The sequence below is a fragment of the Larus michahellis genome, chromosome 3 (genome assembly GCF_964199755.1).
Source record: "Larus michahellis chromosome 3, bLarMic1.1, whole genome shotgun sequence".
NCBI classification, from domain to species: domain Eukaryota; kingdom Metazoa; phylum Chordata; class Aves; order Charadriiformes; family Laridae; genus Larus; species Larus michahellis.
In genome coordinates, this window is record NC_133898.1 from 71227868 (window position 1) to 71251422 (window position 23555).

The following is a 23555-nucleotide window of genomic DNA, read 5'->3' on the forward strand; positions in this document are numbered from 1 at the left end:
GCTTATGCCCTGCTATACTTACAAAAGGATTGCTAGTCCCACATATGATAGAACCCCAAAGACAGTCTTTTAAGCTATGATTTAATGTAACTATTAAGGAAGTAAAAGCTTACATCATTCATGCCTTTAACAGTGTTTTCCATTTTTATAAGAATCCTTACTGCCAACCTAAAAAGAACAGGATGTTCTTTTTACATAAAACTTCCTTATATCAAAACCACTTGGAATACATTTCACATTACATGGAAAAAAAAAATACTCAACCTTTACATGTGTAGAGATGTCATTGAAGTCAATTAGTCACAATCAAATATCTAGTGGCAGGCTAATATATCATATACAATGTTACAATACCCAATTATACTTTGATATGGAAGATTTGAGATCAGAGAGGAAAAACAGGTCTTACAACAGATATACGTAGATAGACATTTTATTTTATTTCAAAAAATAGCAAATGTCTTAAGAACACAAACCAGAAAGTTAGTAAAAGCTTCATAGCAAAATATTTAGCCAACTCTGTTACAATATATAGGCTTGAGGTTCTAACAGTTAACACTATGCCTCAATTCACTGAGCAAGGAATGCTCCTGATACATAAACATTGCGCAGTTGAAATATGGAGCTGAATATTAAAAAACAGAGAGGGCATTTTTGTCTTTGATCTTTCACAATCAAAGTTATTGAGGAACAATGACATTTTAACAGGTTTGATTCTTTTTGGGAAAAGCCATTCAAAATAATTCCTGAGTATTTATGTTAAGTGAACATATCAAAACCGACCAATTAAGACCAACATCCTGTTAGGTGAGCCTCGAGACTTGAAGTGACACTCTCCAGCATGGCTGTCATGGCAGGATCACGGCCTAAATACCTTAATGAAATACATGAAAACTTGCTGGTATGCACATTCAAATTCTCATTTTTCTTTAGCAATAGCCTACAACTGTCAACTGTGAAGCTTGCTTTGCTGAGAAAAACATTGTTTTAAATGTCACTTTCTTTTGCAAAATCTTGTAATGCAAATTGCCACAGCTAAGCCTCCAGTGAACCATCACACCAATAATTATGTGAAATATATAAATCGAAATTTAGGCAAGGGGCTTTCATACTATGTTAGTGTACATATTGAATTGTATGCTTTGTATCAGTATTTTGAACATAGAGATCTAGTTATTTAGCTTTTTGCTATTGTAATGAGAGGCAATATATCCATTTCCATTATTCTCTTCAGATGCATATCACAATATAATCTTATTATGCATCGTGTTTCTAAAATCCTGTTGGCATTCATCATGCTCCTACGATTTTAATTGAATCTGTATATTTTGATTTTAAAACTGCTGCCAATCAAAGTGGTTTAGAGAACTATATCCCAGAAGAATTTTCATGTTTCTTACTTTATATATGTTTTCCCAGAACTACAGGATTAAACTACAATGGATGTAGAAAGATTATTTTACAAAGCGTAGTTAATAATTCACAACACTTGTATTCAACTCGACCGATTACAATGAATTCACAAAAATGGTTTTAATTATACCCACTCTTTTCTATCCACCCACCCCAATATGTAAACAAGTTTCTCACAATGACAATGGCAAGACTGCAGTTACCGAGAGGTACCGTATGTGAAAGACAACACCTAGGATAAAGGCCTGGATTTGACAATTCCAGTATGTGCTCCTGCTCACTTCCCATTCTAGACCGCAAGCACCTTTTTTAGACTCTTGCGGTCATTAAATAAACAGAACTTACAGGTAAATGGAGCTTTTTTTCTAATGCAGGCTTCTGGAGTCAAATTGACAAAAAAGTAACATGCTTATATAGAACAAAAGAAATAATGACTTGGGAAAAATTGGAATGAGTCGTACCAAAACTCTCTGAGCAATGATAATGTACAGTATTGCAGCTCTATGTTACTAAGACAAAAAACTCCTGGCATTACAAAGATGAAGAGATCTCTGTTCACACAAGCCAATTTTAATGGGCTATTAAGCATTTGGTTAAAAACAGGCTTGTACTAGTCTCACTGAAAAGGAAACACTTGTCAAAATGTGTTTTTTTAAAAAATACTGTATGACATCTTCTAAATTGTAATTTCAATATTAAAATCTTGTTTCAGAAGTTCCCCGCTTTAGGTTGTTACTCAAAAACTCATCATGTTCAAAACTCAGATTATTATGAGATCTTGATATCATAAGAAGCTTTTCCTTATTAGTAAAGTCTTTCTTGACTGCTGCTTGTGGCACCAGTAACCTATCCATTGGGTCCTCTTTGTTTTCTAGTTTCATATACCCTTTACTGTTGCTCCGATCCAGTCTGGGCCAGCTGGGGTGCTTCCTTTGTTCCGCTTGGACAGTAAGTGTAGACGGACCCCTTTCCAAGTCCAGGGACTTCGAATGTGAAGACAGGAGATGCAAAGATGTGTTGGACCCAAACTGTTTCCTGGCAGCACCAGGGGATAAAAGCTTTCCTGTGCTTGGCCCGAGAGTCATAGAAGATTTGAACTGATCAGATGGAGTGTCCACAAAAGAATTGTGTCGTGGCAGCATGGCAGCGACCGGTCTGTAGGATTCATTGGTATCAGTTAGTGGAATGGCCAGAGAATCCATGGACAGGTTTCTAGACCGACTCCTAGTGATCTCCGAGTCCTCAGTTATGTTGTCTATACTGGGCTCATCAATAACACAGTTATTCAGTTTAATTACTGGCAGTGTGAAAGCACTAATGGAAGATGATACGATGGATTTTGTTTCACACTTTATAGAGCTAGTGTTTTTGTCATCTGAAGCCTTGCTGGAGTGAGGGTAAAGTCCAAAGACTGAACCTGATTGCTCAGTCAGCAGAGGTGGCAGGAGGCTACCAGTGGTCCTATCTTCATTTAGGGTAATCTCATCTTCTTCAGCAGAACTATCCATTCGAAAATTACTCTTGAAGCCAGAGAAAGGTGCAACTGTGTTCGCAGCCAGCCGTGATGCACACGAGCTCCCGCTGTGCCTGAGTTCTCCTTCCCCCAACAAGCCAGTGAAAGCACCGCTCAGCTGCTTTTGTTCCTTGATCCTCAGCGTGTGGATATCTATTACAGTGGAGTATATGTCTCTCATGTGTATGATTTTTGTTTCCTTGTCACGGTTTTCATGCAGAATGGCATTTGCGCAAATAAAAATGAAGATTCCAATGCCCATAGTAAAAGGGCCCAGCATTTTCATCTTATCCGAGTGCACATGCTGTTCAAAGAAACGAAGTAAAATGCTTCCTTGGCTCCTCAGGACCTGGGTTTCATTTACAGATAGATTCTCTTCAGATCCTAAAAGCTGCTCCTTTTGGGGCCAGTATCCAAGGATGGCCATTGCAATTCCCAAGAACGCAATAAGCACTCCCAAAACAAGGAAGAATCCCGATGGAGAATAGAGACGGATTTTGCCCCTGACAATTACTACATCTGCCCTGGGCCGACGTCTAACTGGTTTCTTCTCCTCAGGAGCTGGTGCTGTGGCAAGGTTTATATGTTGCTGAGATCTGGCAGAGTCTTGCCTTTTTAAGGCAGCCAGTCCTGTTATGACTCCTCCGGTTGCTATCATAGTTCTATACTGTGCCCTGGGAAAACAACAAAAAGGAAAAAAAAAAAAGCATAAATATTGTGGCAAGCAAAGGTTGTGTCTGCAAATATAAATAGCACTTACTTAGTTAGTCTGTAGCTATTTCTTGATAAAATATTCATGACTTTAAAAAACCTATTACATCTTAATCCAGTTATGATACAGTAGCAGTTTTGAGATTCACATGGCATCTTGAAAAAAATTTCCAAAAGTCTTTATCACTGTAAATATAGGTAATAAATCTTCCATCAGTGATACAGACAGTAGCAGAGAGCAAGTGCTCTTAGTGGTGATATATGAGGATTAAAGATGAAAATATTCAGAAGTCTTAATAGATGATTTATCTCTGGACTGGTCTGCAGCAAAGTCAATAATATCCTCTTACCTTGTATGTGGTTCAGATCATTTTAGCACTTTAGCTAGTAGTTCCGTTAAAAATTTCTATGACCCACAATGACTATGGATACAGCTCATTGTACATATCCCCTCTAAGAGATCTTTTCTTATACGTTTCAGCATAGATTAACACATATTTATTCCATCATTTAAAGAAGCTTTTATTAATCCTATTCTGATCACCTGAGTCTCAACTACAGAATCATTTTTGCCTTTCCGAATAAAGCTGATCCTCTTTTATGCATATCTTGATCTTTTTTCTCCCTTTTTGGTTCCTCATGGACTACAAATCCAGTAGCTCAGTTTAGTTTACCGCATAAGAAATCTTCATAAATTTCAAGTTCATCAATTCAAAGCTTCATGATTTGAGGAGGAAATCATTTCATTTTAGACTTGTTTTCATACCTGACTGCCCACTCCATGAGAAATATTAACCAGCACGTGTTTAAAAAGAGAAAGCCATGTTTGATAGTTTTTTATGAGTAAGAGTAACAAATGAAACAACACATTTCAGGATAATTGTGTTTTATTTTACAAGGCATCTTATAATCAGACTCAAAAATAGTTTCTGAGCTTAATTAATGAATATTAGAATGAATACTAGATAATATTATAGACTAAAATTAAGATACTCTAAGGCAGGTATGAAAAAATTTGGTTCTCTGCTGGCCTTACTAGGCTCAGAGCTAAAGAAAGGCTGACATTCTGTTGTAAAGCAAAAGGCTCCGTGGCAAAGCTGGGGACGGTTTAACAAGCAGACAAAGATAAAGTTGGACTGGGTGAATAACAGGAGAGACTGTAAAGCAGAAGCGAAGCAAACGTGTGACTACTTGCAATTTACAGGCAGTAATTTTCATCAGATCTCTTAAAATATTTATGTTTTTTAAAAAATCTTAGTAGTGCACCCATGCAAAAAAAAAAGATTAGATCTATCATGGTATGAGAAACAAACAGACACACTCTATATTTTGACACTATCACAGATTTCCAACACTGCAAACAGGTGTCGCATAACCACATCTACAAAGAGAAATCGTCCCAATCCACCAATTATGAACTTGGTTATGAAATTAATAGGGAATTTGAGATAGCTGGCCAAGTGGAAGGACTAATCCAGGAAAAAAAAAACGTACCCAGTGTTCATTATTAATCTGTTCAGCAGCAATTCATATGACAGACAGAAAAAGTAGCAACCTGAACTCCCTCCCTGCACCATCGATATTAAAGGACAGAGCGCTTTCTCTCTCTCTGTGAGAAACCTTTTCTTTATGAAGGAAAGACCTGAAAAAAGGCCCAGAATGCTAAGTATACAGCATTTTCTGAATTTCTGAAAGAGAAATTCATAGCATTATTCCAAAAATCACAGAAATTTCACTTGAAGTGTCAGGTTTGATGTTCCTAATCTCTCTGGAAAGTCTCACCCTTTGCAATTCACTTCCATTTTTATGCTGAGCAATTTCAATAGGTCAATGCCGATTTATTTCTTGAATGCTTCATGAAAAGCCATTTTTTAAATGTAACAATTTAAAAATCCCTGAGAGACAATTATTTGACATTGACAGTCTTTAAAAGTGAAAACAAAACTTTTTCATATGCCTATGTGTTTATGGGCTTCTGACAAAACAAAAGATCATTATTCTGTAAAACAATGTTTTGAACCTCTAAACAGAAATAAATAGGACTTATCCATTATAAAAGCTGCTGTACTTTGCCGTGACTCAATTATATGTAATTATTTTTCTCTATGAAATAAATTAAGAGAATTATGGTATAACCTTACTGAAATTAATAGATCATTTAGCTACAACCTAGTTTGTTCCATTATTCTCTTCCAGATCCCAGACCTTTGCGGGGGACAAGGTCTGGGACAGGTCTGGGACAAGGTCTGGGACAAGGGACAAGGGGAATTTCCGTATTCTTGTGGTATTTTACAGGCACACATCAACGCAACCTGTCCATTCTCAGGGCTGCCAAGAAACTGCATGGCTATGACAGGATTTGTTATTTTGTGTACTGTACTGTGCTGTGCTTCTCACAGCTACCTGGGTTGCACCAAAGGGTGAACGGAATAAGCTCACATCTGCTTGCTAAATATTTTAAACATACCGCTAGCAAGAGCTCCTCTCTAACTCTGAAAAGCAGAGACAGAAAAACGTTCTTAAAAATTACATCTTAGGGTGCCGTTCTATAGAAAGCTCTCATTTGCAAATTTTACAAAAATTGCAGGTAAACCACATCTCAATTTCATTATTAATTGGTCGCCAGTAACTTGAAAGACAGAGAGAAATTGAGATCTCTTAAAGTGCAAGTGAGAGAGAAAGAGGGATCTCTCAAGCCGCGTGGCTGGCTTCCTCCCAGTATTTCAGGGGAACAAGTCCCTCTGTTCACTTTCCCTGCATCAGAACCGGGACACAGGGGAGAGAAAGTCTGTTTGCAACGAGACGTGAACCTATTTTATACACAGAAAGGGTCTCTTTCCTATTTATTGAGTTCATGTCAGTATTATTAAATCTCCCCTCTTTCATGGAAAAAATCACATCCAGCTTTGTAAATAATAATTTGCAATAAGCCACAGTGTTGGTAAGGCTTAGATTCTGCTTAATATTAACAGCTGAATTTTTATCTCTTCTACAGCTAGTAAAATTAATGGTAGTACCAGACACATTGGTATGCCATAGCTTTTCAGAAAGCAATTACAATGAAGTGCATATTAAGAGGGAAACCTTTTTTTTGAAAACATTGTATTTAGAATAAAGTGACATTGTAGATACATTTGAATTATTCTGCAAAACTGTTTAGTTTCAGCACGTAACAGCCATAATGAGTGCCAGTGACAAATGCTGCTTCTCTTATTTAACTTAGTAGAGTGATTACATTTAGTTTTACTCTGGAGTCTGAATTCAAACTTCTGAACAAGCAAACCTTAGAAGACTTTGACTCGGAGGTAAAGAAAGATTATGCTAAGAGCTCAGAGAGCATCTATTTGGTGGCACTGTGAATGACACAGGCTTGCTCTAAAACGAATCAAATAACGGTAAAATGGATATGGAATACAGAAAAAAAGAAAGGGACAGGCCTCTAATTCATTTTATAAAACACAACCCTTTTGCTGACACAAAAGCACCACAGCTGCCGAGCTCCTTTTGAAGAACAAAGGTTGAGTGACTCTCTAACCTCATAGCTGCTCTGTTTGTTTCATCTTCAGCAAGAACACCAGGTCCAAAGGCCTGAACAGCTTTGGGCTTTACTCTTGAAAGAAGCAGTGGCCCAGATTTACCTCTACATTTAACTTCGCTTTGTATTGTGCTGTTGTTACAGAGTGGCCCTGACACCACCCCTATCAGACACTTAAGATCACCCAAGAAAAGCCTGTCTTGGTATAGATCCCGTAAAGCAGCTCCTGCTTGCTCTCACTCTTGCTCTTCCTCTGCATCATTTGCACAGAGGACAATGACTCAGGCTCTTGACGCCTCAGTTCTAACCTGGCCATCAGCAAGATGTACTTCACCTTTCATCCAGGCTGTAGGCTAAGCCCCACCCTCTGCATCTGGCATGCATTCCAGGAGATGCTCTAAAAACCCCAGCAGCAAATGGAGTAACAGGTTGTTACGTGCTCCTTAGCATGAAGAAACGCGGGACCCCTCAGCAGCTGCTACTGCTGGTTATCTCAGGTGACTACAGCCAGCCTCAGTAGGGCCTGTGGAAAGCCGTCTGGCTAGGACAGAGAAAAGGAGCCAGAGGGAAAGACCTGGGTGACACCTGCAAAAGTATGGGTGGTGGGTAAGGGGGTACAAGAGGGGCTGCAGCCCACCTAAGAAGAGAATACTAGAGCCATGCAGGAAAGGTTTGCAGCTGTGATGCAAAATGGGCAATGATAAAAGAAGCATCAGTCTGGGATGTGGAGTGACATCTGCTTCTTCCTTACATTACACTGGCTACCTAAGCCAAGCCTGCCAGAGAGGTTGGAAGGGATTCTCCTTTATCACCTTTCCATACAGGGAAAGGTTACTCAGATGCTCAAGGAAAGGCAGTCATTAAAGAAACTTAAGAAAGAAGGTAAAAACAGCTTTCACAAAACAGTTTATTGTGCGTAACAACTAGACTCGCATTTGCCAAGCAAAGAATGAAATATTTTTCCTAATTGAGTCAGGGATACAAAGGTGAGGCATGGGTAAATTATCGCAGACAAACTAATTTAGCACAGGTGGACAAGGACCTTTCTTTTCTGCCAGGGCACCAGGCAGTCACTGGAGATCAGACGGAAGGACGGGGCATTTATTCTGCTAGCATTACCCGTATCTGACTTTGCCAGCCTACAGGAAGGAAGGGAGGCAGGAGGCGGGTGACCTGGGACTCGCTCAAGTAGCTGCAGAGCACAGAGCTGCGTGAACAGGCTGGTCACTTCCAGAGGGAGGTATGGCAGATAAGGGGTGACTCAGCATCCTTTTGAAGGTAGGAGCCATCTACATAAGTAACACCCAGTTATCCTTTGGAAGCTAAGCAAACAACAAAACGGCTGGGATAGGATTTGACAGGATTTGAGCCCAGTTGACTCATTGATTGATTATCCCAGATATAAGAGCTGTGTCAACTGCAAGAACCTATTACAGACTGCACATTTCTGCTTTAACAGCAGCTGAGGCAAGAGCTGCTATTTAGACAACGGCTCTGATGCTAGGCAGCCTAGGAAAATCAGAAAGATGCGGGTGTAAAAGCACAGATTCAATGGAAGGAATTGACTTAATAGCATGTTCTAGTGCCTCCAACTAACTTCTCCACAAACTATAAACTACTTATTTCTCCCTTTTGTCTATGAGGCTGCCACCTTAATACCCCTCTTTCCTACCTAATGACTAGCATCACCTTAACTGTACTGCTGTCAACTAACTTTTTTTCAGAGACGGTCTAACTATTAAAAACCTAATTGATCTCTCAGCAATTGATCTCAACTTGTAGTAAGCATTAAAGCTTGTGGCTCCTATTTTAGGTGCCCGAAAGCTTATATAAATTTTTCAACTATTTTGGTACATATTCGTTATTACTTCTACCTACAACTTCGGTCTTTTGAATGCATACATAGTCATTTGAATTATACTGAGATCTTACACTTCATTTTAAACGTATACCAGCAGCAAAGATGGGATGCAAACTGAAGAATACTAGGATTGTATTTCTTTAATATTAATTGTTTTATTCCAAATACATTTTAGTGTCCCTTACCACTTAAAATCTTCTGTTTTCATAAATATTTCTTATTCTTATTTACTGTTTGAAAAATGATTGAAACTTAATTATGTGAAATTATCAGAACTGTACATGCTATTTCCCTGTAGTTTAGCTTTATTTAAAACTTTCTGAAAAGTACAGCTCTTGTGTTTCAGCAAAGAATTAAATGTCACTGCAGTAAGAAGTAGTGTGTGACAGAACCTGGTTTATATTACCATAACATTTCCTATCTTATTATTTCAGCTGATTAGGAAAATTATTTCCCATTAGTACTTGATTCATTATCATTTAAGTGACTCAATTTCAAATTTTAACATGAGGAAAAATTTTAACATCAAGGAAAGCTGCTTTTACCTTTGATAAATCTGGAGTCCTAGAAATGAAGGAGGTATGAGAGAGACTGTTTACTCATAAAGTATTTCTCATAATCAAGAATGCAAATGATACAGTAATAAGAGAACTGATAACATAACTGAGTAAACAAATCAATATTAAGCTGTATTTAATACATGTATACTTTTCTCCTGATGTATAATATATAAATATCAATGTTCTCTATGCATAGAGGTTGTTATCTGATACAATCTGTTCTATTCCAAAGGCAGTTTTATAGGCCCAAAGGGATTAATCATTCTGGTAGAGATAATACAACAATAGCCAAACAGAGGGTAGTTCCACAAAAAGCAGAAAAATCATCCCAAATTATGGTTTTATTTAGCAGTTTAACAAGCAGCCCCCTCCAAGTGCCTAGCACAGCAATGGGACTACCTTACAATACATCTCTCTCCGCATATTCATTCCTCAAAAAATGAGCTGATTAAAAAAGAAAAGCAAGCAACGAAAAGACACCTTTTGTATTCATGATTATGAGGTATCTTAAGTGTACTTTAATTGACAATAGGTGAGAAGAAAGCAGATGAAATGTGGCATTAAAAATCTTCATAACCTCAGCTGGGATTTAAAAGTCATGCTAGCAAAAGCCAAGCATAGGAAATTGCATGCCTATTTAAAACACTAAAACTTCAAAACTTCCAGCTGAAACAAACACTTTGGGTTCAAATTCCCTTTAATGGTGCCTCTTTTAGGCTGTAAAGGGATAAGTTTAGGGACTAATCATGTCCTTTTAACCTCCTGGTTGCCAGTTAGATTATGGAAACAGGCCAAATCATGCAAGCAGTTTCACAGCAAAAAAGGGAAAGGCAAGCTGCACGTGGGTCAGGCAGTGCAAGAGCACCACGGTGTCCGAGTGGCAGCAACCAGACAGAAAATCAACTGCAGAGATTAAAAACTGAGGTTCCCTGGATCTTGGTAGACCATGCAGCTGTATCAAATGGTTTGTGTTTGATTTACAATAGTACCATTTTAAATAGTAAAATTTTTGCACTCATAAGCGGAAAATAAAAGCTTGGTATTAAGGACATGTCAAAATCCGTTGGGAGCTTTGAAGTCTGACACTGATCCATTTATTTAAAAAATCTAGATCTGGCAGTGGTTTTCAAATCTGCACTGTACTGGTCCAGGCAACACCACAGGGGTCCAGCAGTTACCTCTGCAGAATCTGTGAAAGATAACTAGGCATGGCACATCAGAACTTCCTTTAAAAACCCTAAAATTTTTACCGCTTTAAGGAATTCTGTCCTTTTGTGAAGAACAGAAGAGCACTAATTTGGAGTGGATCTAGAAGGTGGACTGAACACACATCAGGAACAGAAGAGAAACAGCTCTTGGTTCTACTATAAAAAGTTCAATATTGAAACAAGGTAAGAAGGGAAAATGACTTGTGCCTGTTGTCACATGTCCTAACACCATGTGGCACTGTGAAGAGCTTGCCTCTGTCTTCTTGATCACCCCTCTGTGGGTACTGGGGAGCTGTTGTTAGGTTCTCCCAGAGCCACCTCTTCCCTGGGGCTGAACCAGCCCCACTTGCTCAGTCTGTTCGCAGGGCAAGAGCTTCAGCCCCTGACTGCCCTGGGGGCCCCATGCTGAACCTGCTCCAGTCTGCAAACGTCTTTCTTCACGTTTTATTACTGTGAAATTCCTTTTTTGATATCACCTGGGATTTTATTTGGCCCTAAACTAACTTGAAATAATCAACCGATAACTATGGAATTTGAACTAAAAATTACAAACTCAGAAATATGGATAAATACAATCGTAATCTAAGTGAGGATGCCTGTTATCCAGATTCGGGGAATGCCATGACTGCATTCTTTAAATCATAACAAACAAAAATCCCTTTTGAATGTCTTCATCACTTACAGTATGTACCACATATGTTAATTGTTTTTTATCTATTATGCCGAGGTCAAAAGTAAGGTGAGCACCCAGCAATACTGCACAAAGATGAATGCCTGAGCTGCTTACGCTCTTTGCTATTATTTCTTCTTCAGCCTGATCCTTTCAGCGGGTCATACATTGTAATTCTATGCAAAATCAGCAACATTCAATATTGGCAGCATTACACAGAGCTCGTTAGCCAGTCACAAAAGCACAGAGCACACATCAAAGACAAAGAGAAAGAACCTGAGTTTCTATATTTTGCTTTCAAGACACTACTTTATGACTTGGCCTAGATTTGGTCTACAAGCTTTTGCCTGGCCCAGTTGCACTCACTTTTAAATTTGTTCCTTCCTCAACTACATCTACTGGTACACTGGGGTAAATCAGGTGTGAGTCTATAGAAGTTCATGGATTTTACGAACGTAAAACTCATGTTGCATGAGGTTGGCACCAGGTCTCTTAGGTCCCGAAGAGCCTTCCAGTCATCATACACCAAACCAAACCTGTTCTTAGGCCACTAAACACCTGACTCATGTGGCGTAAACCCACGTACCCCACCGTCGTCGCATGTGATGTCCCAGATTCCCAGCTGTCCTGCTCTCTGTAGCTGTACCAGCTTAGCTCAGGTCCTAGATGACAGACTAAAGAACACAAGCTCTCAGGCACTTGGCTGTATGTGTTTGTGGAATGCCTACTGTAATCTCTGTGCTCACTGTATTCAATTATCAATAAATTGAGAGCTGTAACTTGTAAGACAAGTGTAAGACACATACTTACAGAAGTGTGCCCCGATAACTTCTTTACTTACACACAGAGATTTTCACTTCTGCACAGATGCATCACGTCCTGTTCCAAAATACATTACAGAAATACAACAAAAAGCAAGGGGGAGCTAAAAAGACTAGGGAAACCAAAAATGGGAAGAGGCTTTATAAGATTTGAAGAAAAAGGTGTTTAAAAGGTGATTGACTAATACAGTCTTTTAATTTTCTTCCTAGAAGAAAAAAATACACACACAGGAAAATAAAAGCTGGATATATAGGCCGCTTTTATTTGCTTGCATTCTCCAGTTTGTCTGAGTTTTTCTACTAAAAAACAGCTAGGGTTTTTTTAGCCTAAATTGAGTAAGGTGATAACTGTCCTTTACGACTAAAGTGACAAAATCTGTTTCTAAGCTATTTTAGCACTTTAGTTTGTGTAAATCCATTTTCTAGTGAAAATCCATGCTACAAATGGAAGCAGATATTGTCTATTTAGACAAATATTCATAAGTATTTTTGACACATTTGTCCATTCACATTATTAGCGTACATATTCAGTAATTAGAAATGATCCTGGGTTATCTATGTTTACAGGTGAAATAAGTAGACTATTCTAAATGTTTTATGCCGTGCAATCTATCTGCTTTCAGTATAAACAGAAAGTGAAGCTTTTTATTGAAAATAATTACTTTATGAGTACAATCTAATTTAAAATGTGTAAAAGAAGCATGTGGATCGTTATGCATTTATTCTCTTTTTTTTCCCAGTTTTTATCTTTTAGACATTACAAAGAGCAAAAGGAAGCTTCTTTTAGAAGTACGAAAGTGAAAACTGAGATAATACTATATCCCAGCAACTCTAGAACTGAAATCCAAAATGCACAGAACTAATGGGAATTCTGAAGCAAGCTCACACAATGCAGATCAGATTATTGATCAGCTGTCAACCACAAGTCATGAAACAAATTTTACAAACGTCCCTAGATGTTTCCAAAAGACTGAATCTGTAAAAGCAGAGTAAAAGGTATGCTCTCTGTCACCTACTGCGAAGGAAAGGCATGACTAAACATTCCAGGGCTCAGTGTGCCAGGTAAATTCAGTTTCTTAATAAAAACCAAACATGAAACAAGATCGAAACTGGTAGGAAATATCTTAATTTACAAGCACTAGGATTGCTGGTTCTTCAATTCTTGTGCACAAAATTTCAAAAAAAACCAGTGGCAAGCACTTGATGTGGAGGTATATAAGCACAAACAATGCTGGAGTGCCTTAGCTACCATTTACATTCACGTTATCTAGGTTAACTAGCAATCTGTTACTTGATTTAGTCAGAGGCAAAATCTCCAGCCTAGACACACACTTAATGTACGCAGTGACCAGCTGTCATGACACCAAACAAATGTCCTTATCTGCATTACATGCGCAGTTAATCATGCTAATTAGAAGGTTCTAACAACTGTAATTTCCCACTGTATACAAGCCCAATGATTGCAAGATCAAATAATATCAGGAACAAAATGAAGTAGAGGCTTTCAAAGAAGACTTAAATAATACATGTATTAGATATGAAACCAAATCTATTTGCCACACAACTATGATGTCTAAGTAAAGCTTTCCCTCTGACCTAGAAAATATTTCTTGTTCTATAAAACGTACAAACTCAAGTGAGTAGGAGCTATCATTCTCTGTTTACCATCAGAGACCTAGGACCAATTTTTTCAAACATACTCAAATAATGAAAGAGCCCAACTCCGAAAAGTACTTAGGTATCTACACTGAGTAGTTGTATTTGAAAATATCAGTGCATGACAGAAGTACAAAAAAGATGTTAAATGCCTGACTTAGCAGAACATAAGGACCCAAGACCAAAAGGTAACCATGAAAGCTACCTCTCCATTAACCCTGGCAACATAGTTTTAAATTAGTGGCTGACACTTGTGTGGAAAGTCGAGTGTCCTGGGTGCCAAGCCCCTCCATCAGCAGGAGGCTTTCTTCTGTGTCATTAGAAAAGTCCGTGCAAGGGGTCTTTGTAACAAGAACTGGAATTTGGACTCCAAATGCCCCAGCCACAAGTTGAGAGCATTTACATGGCCAACAGGAGGAGGCAGTTCAGCACAGCTGTGGCCCTATGCTATCGTTACACTCATCTGGTCTGTCATTGCCTTCTGAAATCTTCTTTGAGGACTATGATCTAAGAAACACTAAAAAAAACATGGGTCAGTGTTGGGATGTCTTTTACACTGAAGACCTTTGTGCGAGTTAACTCACCCTGCCAAGAAGCAAGACAAATCAGGCCTGCCTAAGGTCTCTGTTGCCGTAACTAGCAAGGTCACAGTATCTGAGCTGCAACATTTAAAGACAGTTCCATCATGTCTACACTAACTTTCAATGACTCAGGGGTGCAGGTGGACTCTCAGATAGTTACAGTATCATTATATTCATCCACAGGGGCAGAAAAATCAGTGCATGAGGAGGTTTAAGTTACTCTATGTTGGCAAACCAATTAGGCCATTGTTATATGCTAGCTATTATTCGGACATTAATAATGGAACGAAAATTTTCTTGGGCCTCAGGAATCCCACAAAAAGAAGTAAACTGGTTAGTGTGATACTATTCCCAATATGTCAACAATAGTTTCAAATGCTAGGTACAAAAAAGGGATAGTGAAGCACTATTTCAGAGAGAATGGAAAGCATAGTTCAAAAATACTTTTGGTATCCCACAGTCGAACATTTTTGCCCATTAATGGATGCCACAGAAATAAATTATTATTAAATTAACAGTAAAACTCAACCATGTCTTCAGCTGTAGACTAGAGTGATCTAGCCAGACATCCACATGGGGGCATCAGTAGAACCTGTAAGCATCCACACGGCTACTCAGCTTGTTGACTGGTAAACACGAGTTACAAAATACACATAAGAGCAGCAGTTTCAAGACACAGAGACCAACAAATTAATATTTCACATATAAAAAACAACATAAAAGTCAATATCAAGGTTTAAATTAATTCCCATTATGTAAATCACCCCTCACAATTTCTTCTGTATTTTTAATCAACACCATTATCACTTCCGTTGTAATAACCGCTCTCTTTGTGGCAAAACACCCAAAACTAAGGGTACTGCAAACATCAGGAATCCACAGGGAGCCAAGTAACCTATAAGTACTGAGATGCTAAGAGAAAGGCACGCTGAAATACTGTGGGTCACATTTATGGAATTGTATCTTAAGCTTTGGTGGCAAAATTCACTCCTACAGATACATGATTTGCTTAAAAAGTCTCTTTCTTCTTTTACCGTGAACAATCCAAACCAGGCTGTACCATTGGGGGTTAAAACCAAACAATTCCTAAGTAGCAGATCAAGTAAGGCCAGTTAAACATAGCAGAAGAACTGCTTCCTATGCTACCTCCTCACTTTTACTTGCTTCCAGGATGCCCAGGTGTTGTTCACACAGGGGACTTTGCATCTACCACAAAACTTTCTTTTTTGACTCTTAAAAGGTCTTCCTTCCTCTACACTCCACCCTGTTGTCCTACATTTCAAATATACACAGCTTTTCCATGGGACCACAGCCACTGAAATATGTCAGGATTGCTATTATTTCATTTTGCCTCTATGAATCAGCATATGTCTGTCCTGCTGTTTTCCAGAAAACCAGCTCCATCCAGTTGTTCCAGTTAGATTGAGTCCCTAAGAGACAGTTTGTGGAATTGTAGGCTGCCAGGCTCCAGACAAATGTGAATATTCCTAATACATGAGGAATGATAAATGGTACTGATGCCCTAGTTAAAGACCTATTAACAGATGCGTTGCCAATAGTGTGCCAGCTTATCTAGTGTGTTGCTCAACTTCAATGCCCTCCATTCATAAAGTCTATACATCTGTGTTTTAACATACTTAGGCTACCCTATATAATTTAAAACATGACCCATACGACCAGGACAGATGTCAACACTGATTGATACTACTAATAATATTAGTAGTAATAAAATAATAATAAAATAGTAATATTTTAATTTTAACAGGAGATGTCAACTTTTATTAGCATGTAATATAGGCTGCAATTTATTAACAAACTACTTGCAATTTTTTTGTTTTAGCTCCTTGATGTCCCCTCACTTACATTGCTATTGCTACACCACCTTATGCTATTAATATTTGACTTACTTTTCTTTAGTTTGGGTATGGTCACTGTTAGTTACCAAGATAAATGTCAATTTATTTAAAGGAAAATCCTCCTGACTTAAAACAAAGCGAGCATAATGTTCAAGCACTTACAAATCAAAGTAAGGCACGTTTAAACTAAAATGAATTCATGACTGAAGTTCTTTGAAGCACCTTGTTAAAAACTGCTGGTTGATCTGTGACGTAAATATAGGCAGCATAAACAACTAAGAGATTATTTCAAAAAGGAGCTAAAAGTCAGGAAGAGAGAAAATATACAGCCAGGTTTTTCTGGCTCTGTAAAATTTGTGTTTATGTCTTAATGCTTTAGGGCCTTCTCAGCCCATCACAGAGCACTTGTAGGTATCAGTCAGCCTGGTATGTCTAAATCTTTAGCCCAACTTCTGAATATTGCTGAAGAGAAAAGAAAATAAAGGTCAGTAAAACTCTCTCAGCAGACTACCAAATACCAACAGATACAGAGCACGTTACCATTTTTCCTTTTAAGAAACTACTGCAAAATTACCAATTCCATGTAAGAAAAGCAGGATGAAGAAATAGGCAGAGGGAGGTAAGTTGACAATGTAGTTTCAGGTTGAGCAGCAGGAAGTTGCCAGCAGTCCACTATAAAGTTTCCAGTTCAGACTGTAGGGGAAAGGGTGAAATACCGTGTCACCTGCTAATTATTTTTTCAATAGAAGGCTATCAATGTGTTACCAAATTACTTGAAATAGATTTATTTAGACAGCTAAAGCAACATGCAAAAACTAAATGAAAATTATTGAAGCATAATCGAAAGTATTCACTAAAATTCACAGAAAATATACAGAATTCTTGTTAACAAATATTTATTTATGATTCGTCCTGTCTCACAGTTGTGTTTAAAGGTCACCGTTCAATGCATGTTCCTCCCAGTGGAAAGACAGCACCGATGCCAATGTATGTGTGGAGTAAGAGGCAATAGACATTAATATGCAACAGGCATTACGGAACAGTTGGGACTACCAAGATTAGTGCAGTTAACATCAACCTGCCTGAAGTGTAACCATTCTCTAGTTTTGCAAGATACTGTCCTAACACGGGTCAATTCTGAAGACAGGTACCAAGTTAGCTCTTTCACTTCCTTGTGGGAGCCTTGAGTGCTTCGATGCTGCAGAAAAGGTGCTTCCTAGAATATCATGGGTAAAGTAAATGGGTTATATATATACACAAGTCCAAGTTCATTATGGGACTAAAATGTGAAGAAAGTAATTACTGCTTGTTCAAGGCAATGAAAGCACCTCGACAATGCCACAGCAAGACAGATACATGAGAAAGTAAAAGGTGAACTGTTGTTTTTTCTAAAAATGTGTCCAAGAATTAGCAAAGCAAATATTAGAAGGAAAAAGTTCTGTACAACATGAACTGAGCTGGAGATTTGAAATAGTGGCTGATAGAGTTGCAAACATTGAGGACCACCCAGAGTGAACAAAAAGACAGAGGAGCACGCAGAGAGATGAACCAGATAGTGCAACTATGTGCAAACAGCCTGGAATGTCAGAGACAGAATGTAACTTAACCAATGCAAATGCCAAAAAAATGAAGATAACAAATGAGAACACGCTAGGAGGCAAGGAAAAATCAAATCAACACAGACCTACACAAGCAATGAAAAAACATGACAGATGAGAATGAAACCAAAAGGGAAGGTAAAAGAAGCATCTGGTTATGAGAACTGTTTGATTTGTAGGAAATGTGTAAGGTCTGTGGGAGTTAACGAGTCGGATACACTTGCAGCTGCTGCCAGATTTGGAAGCAGATCACATCCTCCAGGTTCAGCTGGAGGATAAGATTTTACAGAACAAGAACCTCCTTTTCCTTTCATATCATACTGTTGTTTTTTCCTCTACAGAAAGGATGAACCATCACCTACCCAGAGGCTGAAATTACCACTTCACAGGTGCTTCATTCAGGCTTCTCATTTACTCTTCAGTTTTCCTTATCCTAGAGCACTGCTAAGACACCAACAAGAAACAAGAAAACTTGCTACAGTCCTCGCAGAAGTCATGGGCTGCTCTGTGCTCGATCAGTATAGCCAACTAGCAGAGCCACCACTGGACAGAGAAGTGCACAGTACTCGGAGAGGTCCCATAAGCACCTAAGCCTCAGACACTTATGGCAAGCTGGCTCCCTTGGAAATGTGCCTGCATTGCCCTGGTACACGTGTGCGGCTTCTCATGCTGCCTTGACATCCCAGGGTGTGGTTCTAAGAGAGGCACATCCCAACCGAGAGTGTTCCAAATTCCAAACATCTCTGATGCTTCTGCCTTTCAAATAGCTGCGAATTTGAGAAAAGGTTTAACACAAGCCTTCTGTGATTTTTCATGGCTGAGTTGCTGAGTGGCTGCAAGAATGGGTCAGAACAGAGGGCACTCGCAACACTTCTGCTGCAGCCCTCAAAAGCTAAATTCAGAAAAGAAAGATCCAAAGATAAGATGCCTACTACATAATTAGAAATGTAATTTCTGTACTATCAGAAAATAGGATAGAACATGTTGGTATTTTTGGTTTTGTTGTTCTTGTTGGTAAATTTGTATTTGTTGTAATATTTTATTCAGGATCTTTGAAGAACTTCTGGCCAGCTACAGACTGCAACCATGAATATACCCAGCATTTCAGATTGGCTGAAAGCTGTGTTTAGATTTTTCACTTGGACATTCTATCTCCATACAGTTCCAAGTCACGTCTTCCAAGCCATGGAAAGATGCTTGTATAGTAGGCCGCTATTACGTACTTACTGATAACACCTGGCACGCTTTCTCTGCCACTTACACAGAAGGAGACTTCCATGTGCCCAGGAATAGTCAGTGACAATACTGAACCTGATGGTTTCCCAAGGGCTGTTACTACATGCCTTTGCCATAACAGGAGAACAACATTCAGCTCATCGCTGCCAGACATGCTGAATTAGGGACACAGTATTAGGATCCTAGTGCTTAATATTTGTCTCCTTTATTTAAGCTGACTTAAATCTGCAAACAGAAACACAGCTGTGCACTCTTTTCCTAACTTTTCAGTTCATAATACATACATGGGTCCACAAATCTAGCCTGACAATTCCACATGTGAGACACAAAAAAAATTACCAATTTTACAGGAAGCTTGAGTATGTATATTATACGGAGCCAGGGCAGAACCTTAGTGGATTGTGAAACAAGAAAAACCCAGATCATAGAATCATAGAATCATAGGGTTGGAAGGGACCTCTAGAGATCACCTAGTCCAACCCCCCTGCCAGAGCAGGGTCACCTAGAGCAGGTTGCACAGGAACGCGTCCAGGCGGATTTTGAATGTCTCCAGAGACAGACACTTCACCATTCCTCTGGGCAGCCTGTTCCAGTGCTCTGACACTCTCAGGGTAAAGAAGTTCCTTTTCATGTTTAGGTGGAACTTCCTATGCTCAAGTTTGTGCCCATAACCCCTTGTCCTGTCATAGGGCACCACTGAAAAGAGCCTGGCCCCATCGATGAGTCAGCCTGCTTTAGGACTGGTGGGACAGTTCCTAAATAATCCCTAAATTACCCTGGAAGGAATTATTCCTTCTCCAGCTCCCTTGCATGCAGTCTACATGTAGAACCTTTCTTGTTAAAATAGTCTCACTTAAACTAAAATCATTACAGAAATGGCAGTGAAGAGTGCTACTGTTAATGACATCATCAACCCCTGGTGCCATAAATATCATCCCACGTGATCTTGCTCACAGAGGATCAGCAATGTAAGGAGATTCTAATTTTCTTTCCATCTGAGGTATGATATAGATCACTCAATTCCCAAAGCAGGACCATGGTGCCACCTAAACTGTTTTCAGAACTGCTGGGACATTGATGTCACTCTAAAAGCCTCAAGTCCTGCGAGCCCCGAGATGTGGCCCAAAGTTGAGATGCCAATGTGCTGTCTTTTTCTAGCTTAGAAACTCACAATCCATACATGATGCAGCACCCTACTCCTCCTCTATTCTATTCTACTGCTGTTATACTCATGAATAAGCATAGTGACACCTGTCCTTGGTGAGTGCCATACAGTCCTAATTGCATGACACCACTGCGTAGTACTTGTTCTGGAAGAGCATTACTGAAGAACACTGATGAAGTGCAGTAGAGCAACAGAATATTTATATGAAACCTTCAATTTTCCAGCACTTCCTGATTATCTTCTGATTTGAGCTGTGTGACCCCGCTGAGCATTAACATTGATTTTTTAATTTAATTACAGACACTCTGGCTTGGAGAGCTGTGACATTCTGAAATTCAATTGAATTGGGCTTGCCCTGGCCTCTTCCTAATACACACTGTGCTGATTAATCCAATCCTGTTCTGATTTTCTGCAGTGCAGGCTACATTTATCTGTTCCCATTCCTTCACAACGAATGCCGTTTGCATCCCTGATTCAGCACTGATTAACCATATGCCCCACATCAGCTTACTGTACTTCGTTGAAACAGTTTTCACAGAAAACTATTTCTTTCAAAAGAACAGGGGCGGTAAGAACAAGACAAAGAAAGGGCAGATAGGAACTCAATATGTGTTTTGGGGAGGGATTTACAGATTTAGATTTGTATAGGCTACAATATTATTCAGAACATCTTTATTCATCTACATCTTTATTCTCATCCTTTCCTTTTGATAGCACATGTGATTGTATTACAGCTCAATATTTTATCTCACCGATAACATAAGTAGATTACACCCAGTGCCAACTCTTGAGGACCGTTGTTAGCCATGGGATAATGACAAATATTTGTTTACTCCATTGGCTCATGGAAGGAATAAGGGACTCGTCTTAGCTAAGAAGCCCGACTCATGTTTCTTACCTATAAAATCATAAACAGAGTCCAGCGTACCAGAACTTACTCTTAGTCAATACCACAATAAAGTCATGATCCAGGATGTCCAGAATATAGCTATAAAAATTATGTCATCAGGAGATTATCACCATTAGAATTTAAAGCACTTTAAAAAGTTTAATATCCATTTCCTCTTCATGGAACAACTAATGCATAAGAAAGCTCAGAGCAAAATTTTAGAGTGATTCAGAACCTCTTTCAGAAGTTACCTGGGAATCTTCATTCAAAATTGAAATTGAGCTACCAAATTACCTAGAAGTTTTTGACGTTTACCCTTAGGGTCTGAACCTGCAATTACGGAAAGGTTTAGCTTTAAGCATTTGAACATTAGAGCTTCCTAGTTTCCATCTATTAACTGGGCCATGGCTCCTTTTCTGTGACCCTACAACACCCTCGTCAAATTCCTATTTACTAAGCACCAAGTAATTAAGTTATAACTGTTTCCCTTGACAGCTATTCCTTCCTCATTCTTGCCCTAGTCTCCACATACATCAACTTTATACAGAATTAGGTTTTAAGAATTCAGGCAAGCTTTCAGCTGAAAAATTCACACCTTGCTGTCTGCAGATCTGTAGAGCTTTATTGTCTAATTGTCTCTGTTAATGGGAAAAGGAGGAAAACCATTTTAAACAAGAATATGCAGGCCGTATTGTTCTTCTTTAATGTATTTATAAGATGATGCCTGTCATTATTTTGGGACAAAATCTTTGCGTTTTTCACTCTCTATTTCAGCAGTGCAGTCTGCATGGGGTTTTGAATTGCACACATAAAGCAGATTTAAAATACGTTAAGTAATGCCCAAATTCAAGAATTCCTCCTTTAAATTATAGCAATTTTATATAGCAACAAAATATAGAATCATAGAATCATTTAGGTTGGAAAAGACCCTTGGGATCATCGAGTCCAACCATCAACTCCACTCTACAAAGTTCTCAAGGATGTCTGTTTGTGTATATAGAAAAAAAAAAACAACTGTCAAATCAGAAGGTGTTAGCAAAGTTACTACCAAAGACTTACCAGTCTTTTGCTGAAAGGACCTTTCTAATTATAAAGTCTTTCAATTTTGCTTTTTAAAAATATGCTTCCTTGTAGAAATGGAATGCTCTCCTGTAGAAAATTACAGGGGAGGGGGAAAAAGAATAATATATCATAAATGGACACAGAAAACATTATTTATTACAAAATATGCCTATGGTATATGGGCAGAAGCAACAGTTTCTTCAAAAGCTCTCTGTCAGTTGAGTATTTAACCTGGGGACTTAGCATCAACGTTGTTAACATGCTTAGTAACAAGAATGGTGATACATATGTAAATTCAAAATCATGCCTCATTCTATTGTCATACGAATGATTACACAAGGGCTACATTACTGAATATACCACACATTACAAATTGGTTTCTTTACACAAACAAAAAGTAAACATATTAACAGAATAAACAAATTATATAAGGCTTTATTTTTCCCTATACAGGCTGCCTTGCTGAAACATTGAAGCTGGCCCCTAGACACAGTCTTCTTCACGAGGATCACTTCACATTTTACATTTAATATTCAACTGCTCAGTAAACATTAATTGTGTTCTCCCTCCACACAAAATTAAAAAGAAATCCATGCTTTGTACCATGTCAACTAGAGCACTTTAACATTCAGAATAACTTCTACAAATATAAACTCTTGCCCGTTAGGTGAAAATGTTTCTTTGAATATTTTTTAAATACTCTTTCTTCAATGCTGCTTTTAAAGCCAAACTAAAATCTAGTGAGAAAACATATAGTTTAGTCCCTTTACCAATGTCAAAGATAGCACCAGATATTGTTCTAAAAATACAAGACTGGAAAAGATGTTTTGTTCATTACTTTACAATCAAAACCTATTTATAATCTCTTTCAATAAATCTACTGCCCCTATTTTAAATGTAATGTATTTGCTCCCGCCCTCCCACTGGGATCGCTTTACCCCAATGTCTAGAAATATTCTTCTCACTTCCAGTTCCATTTTATTGCTGGATGATGCTCATTTTATGCTTTTGTGCCACATATTCTGAGATAGTTGAAGTCAACTACATTTTTGAGTTAAGCTGCATCTCTGCTATTGAGACAACACAGCGCTATTACTCTCTCTGATGAAATAATTTGTTATGGTACCTTCAGAATTCACAGTAGTATTAAGCAGGACAGATTCATCACTTTTTACAGTCTCAGAGCATCTGTTTGATCCAACAATACACTTAACTAAAAG

The 23555-nt window shown here is 38.5% G+C and overlaps 1 protein-coding gene across 1 annotated transcript in view; it reads right to left on the reverse strand.

Moving 5' to 3' along the window:
* Nucleotides 1-418: 418 nt before the first annotated feature.
* The window catches only part of TMEM200A (transmembrane protein 200A), a 56492-nt gene continuing 33355 nt past the window's right edge, over nucleotides 419-23555 (reverse strand). The window contains exon 2 of the mRNA XM_074580735.1: nucleotides 419-3600. Coding sequence (XP_074436836.1) covers nucleotides 2109-3584 — 1476 coding nt within the window. The 5' untranslated portion in view covers nucleotides 3585-3600 and the 3' untranslated portion in view covers nucleotides 419-2108. The remainder of the gene's footprint in view (nucleotides 3601-23555) is intronic.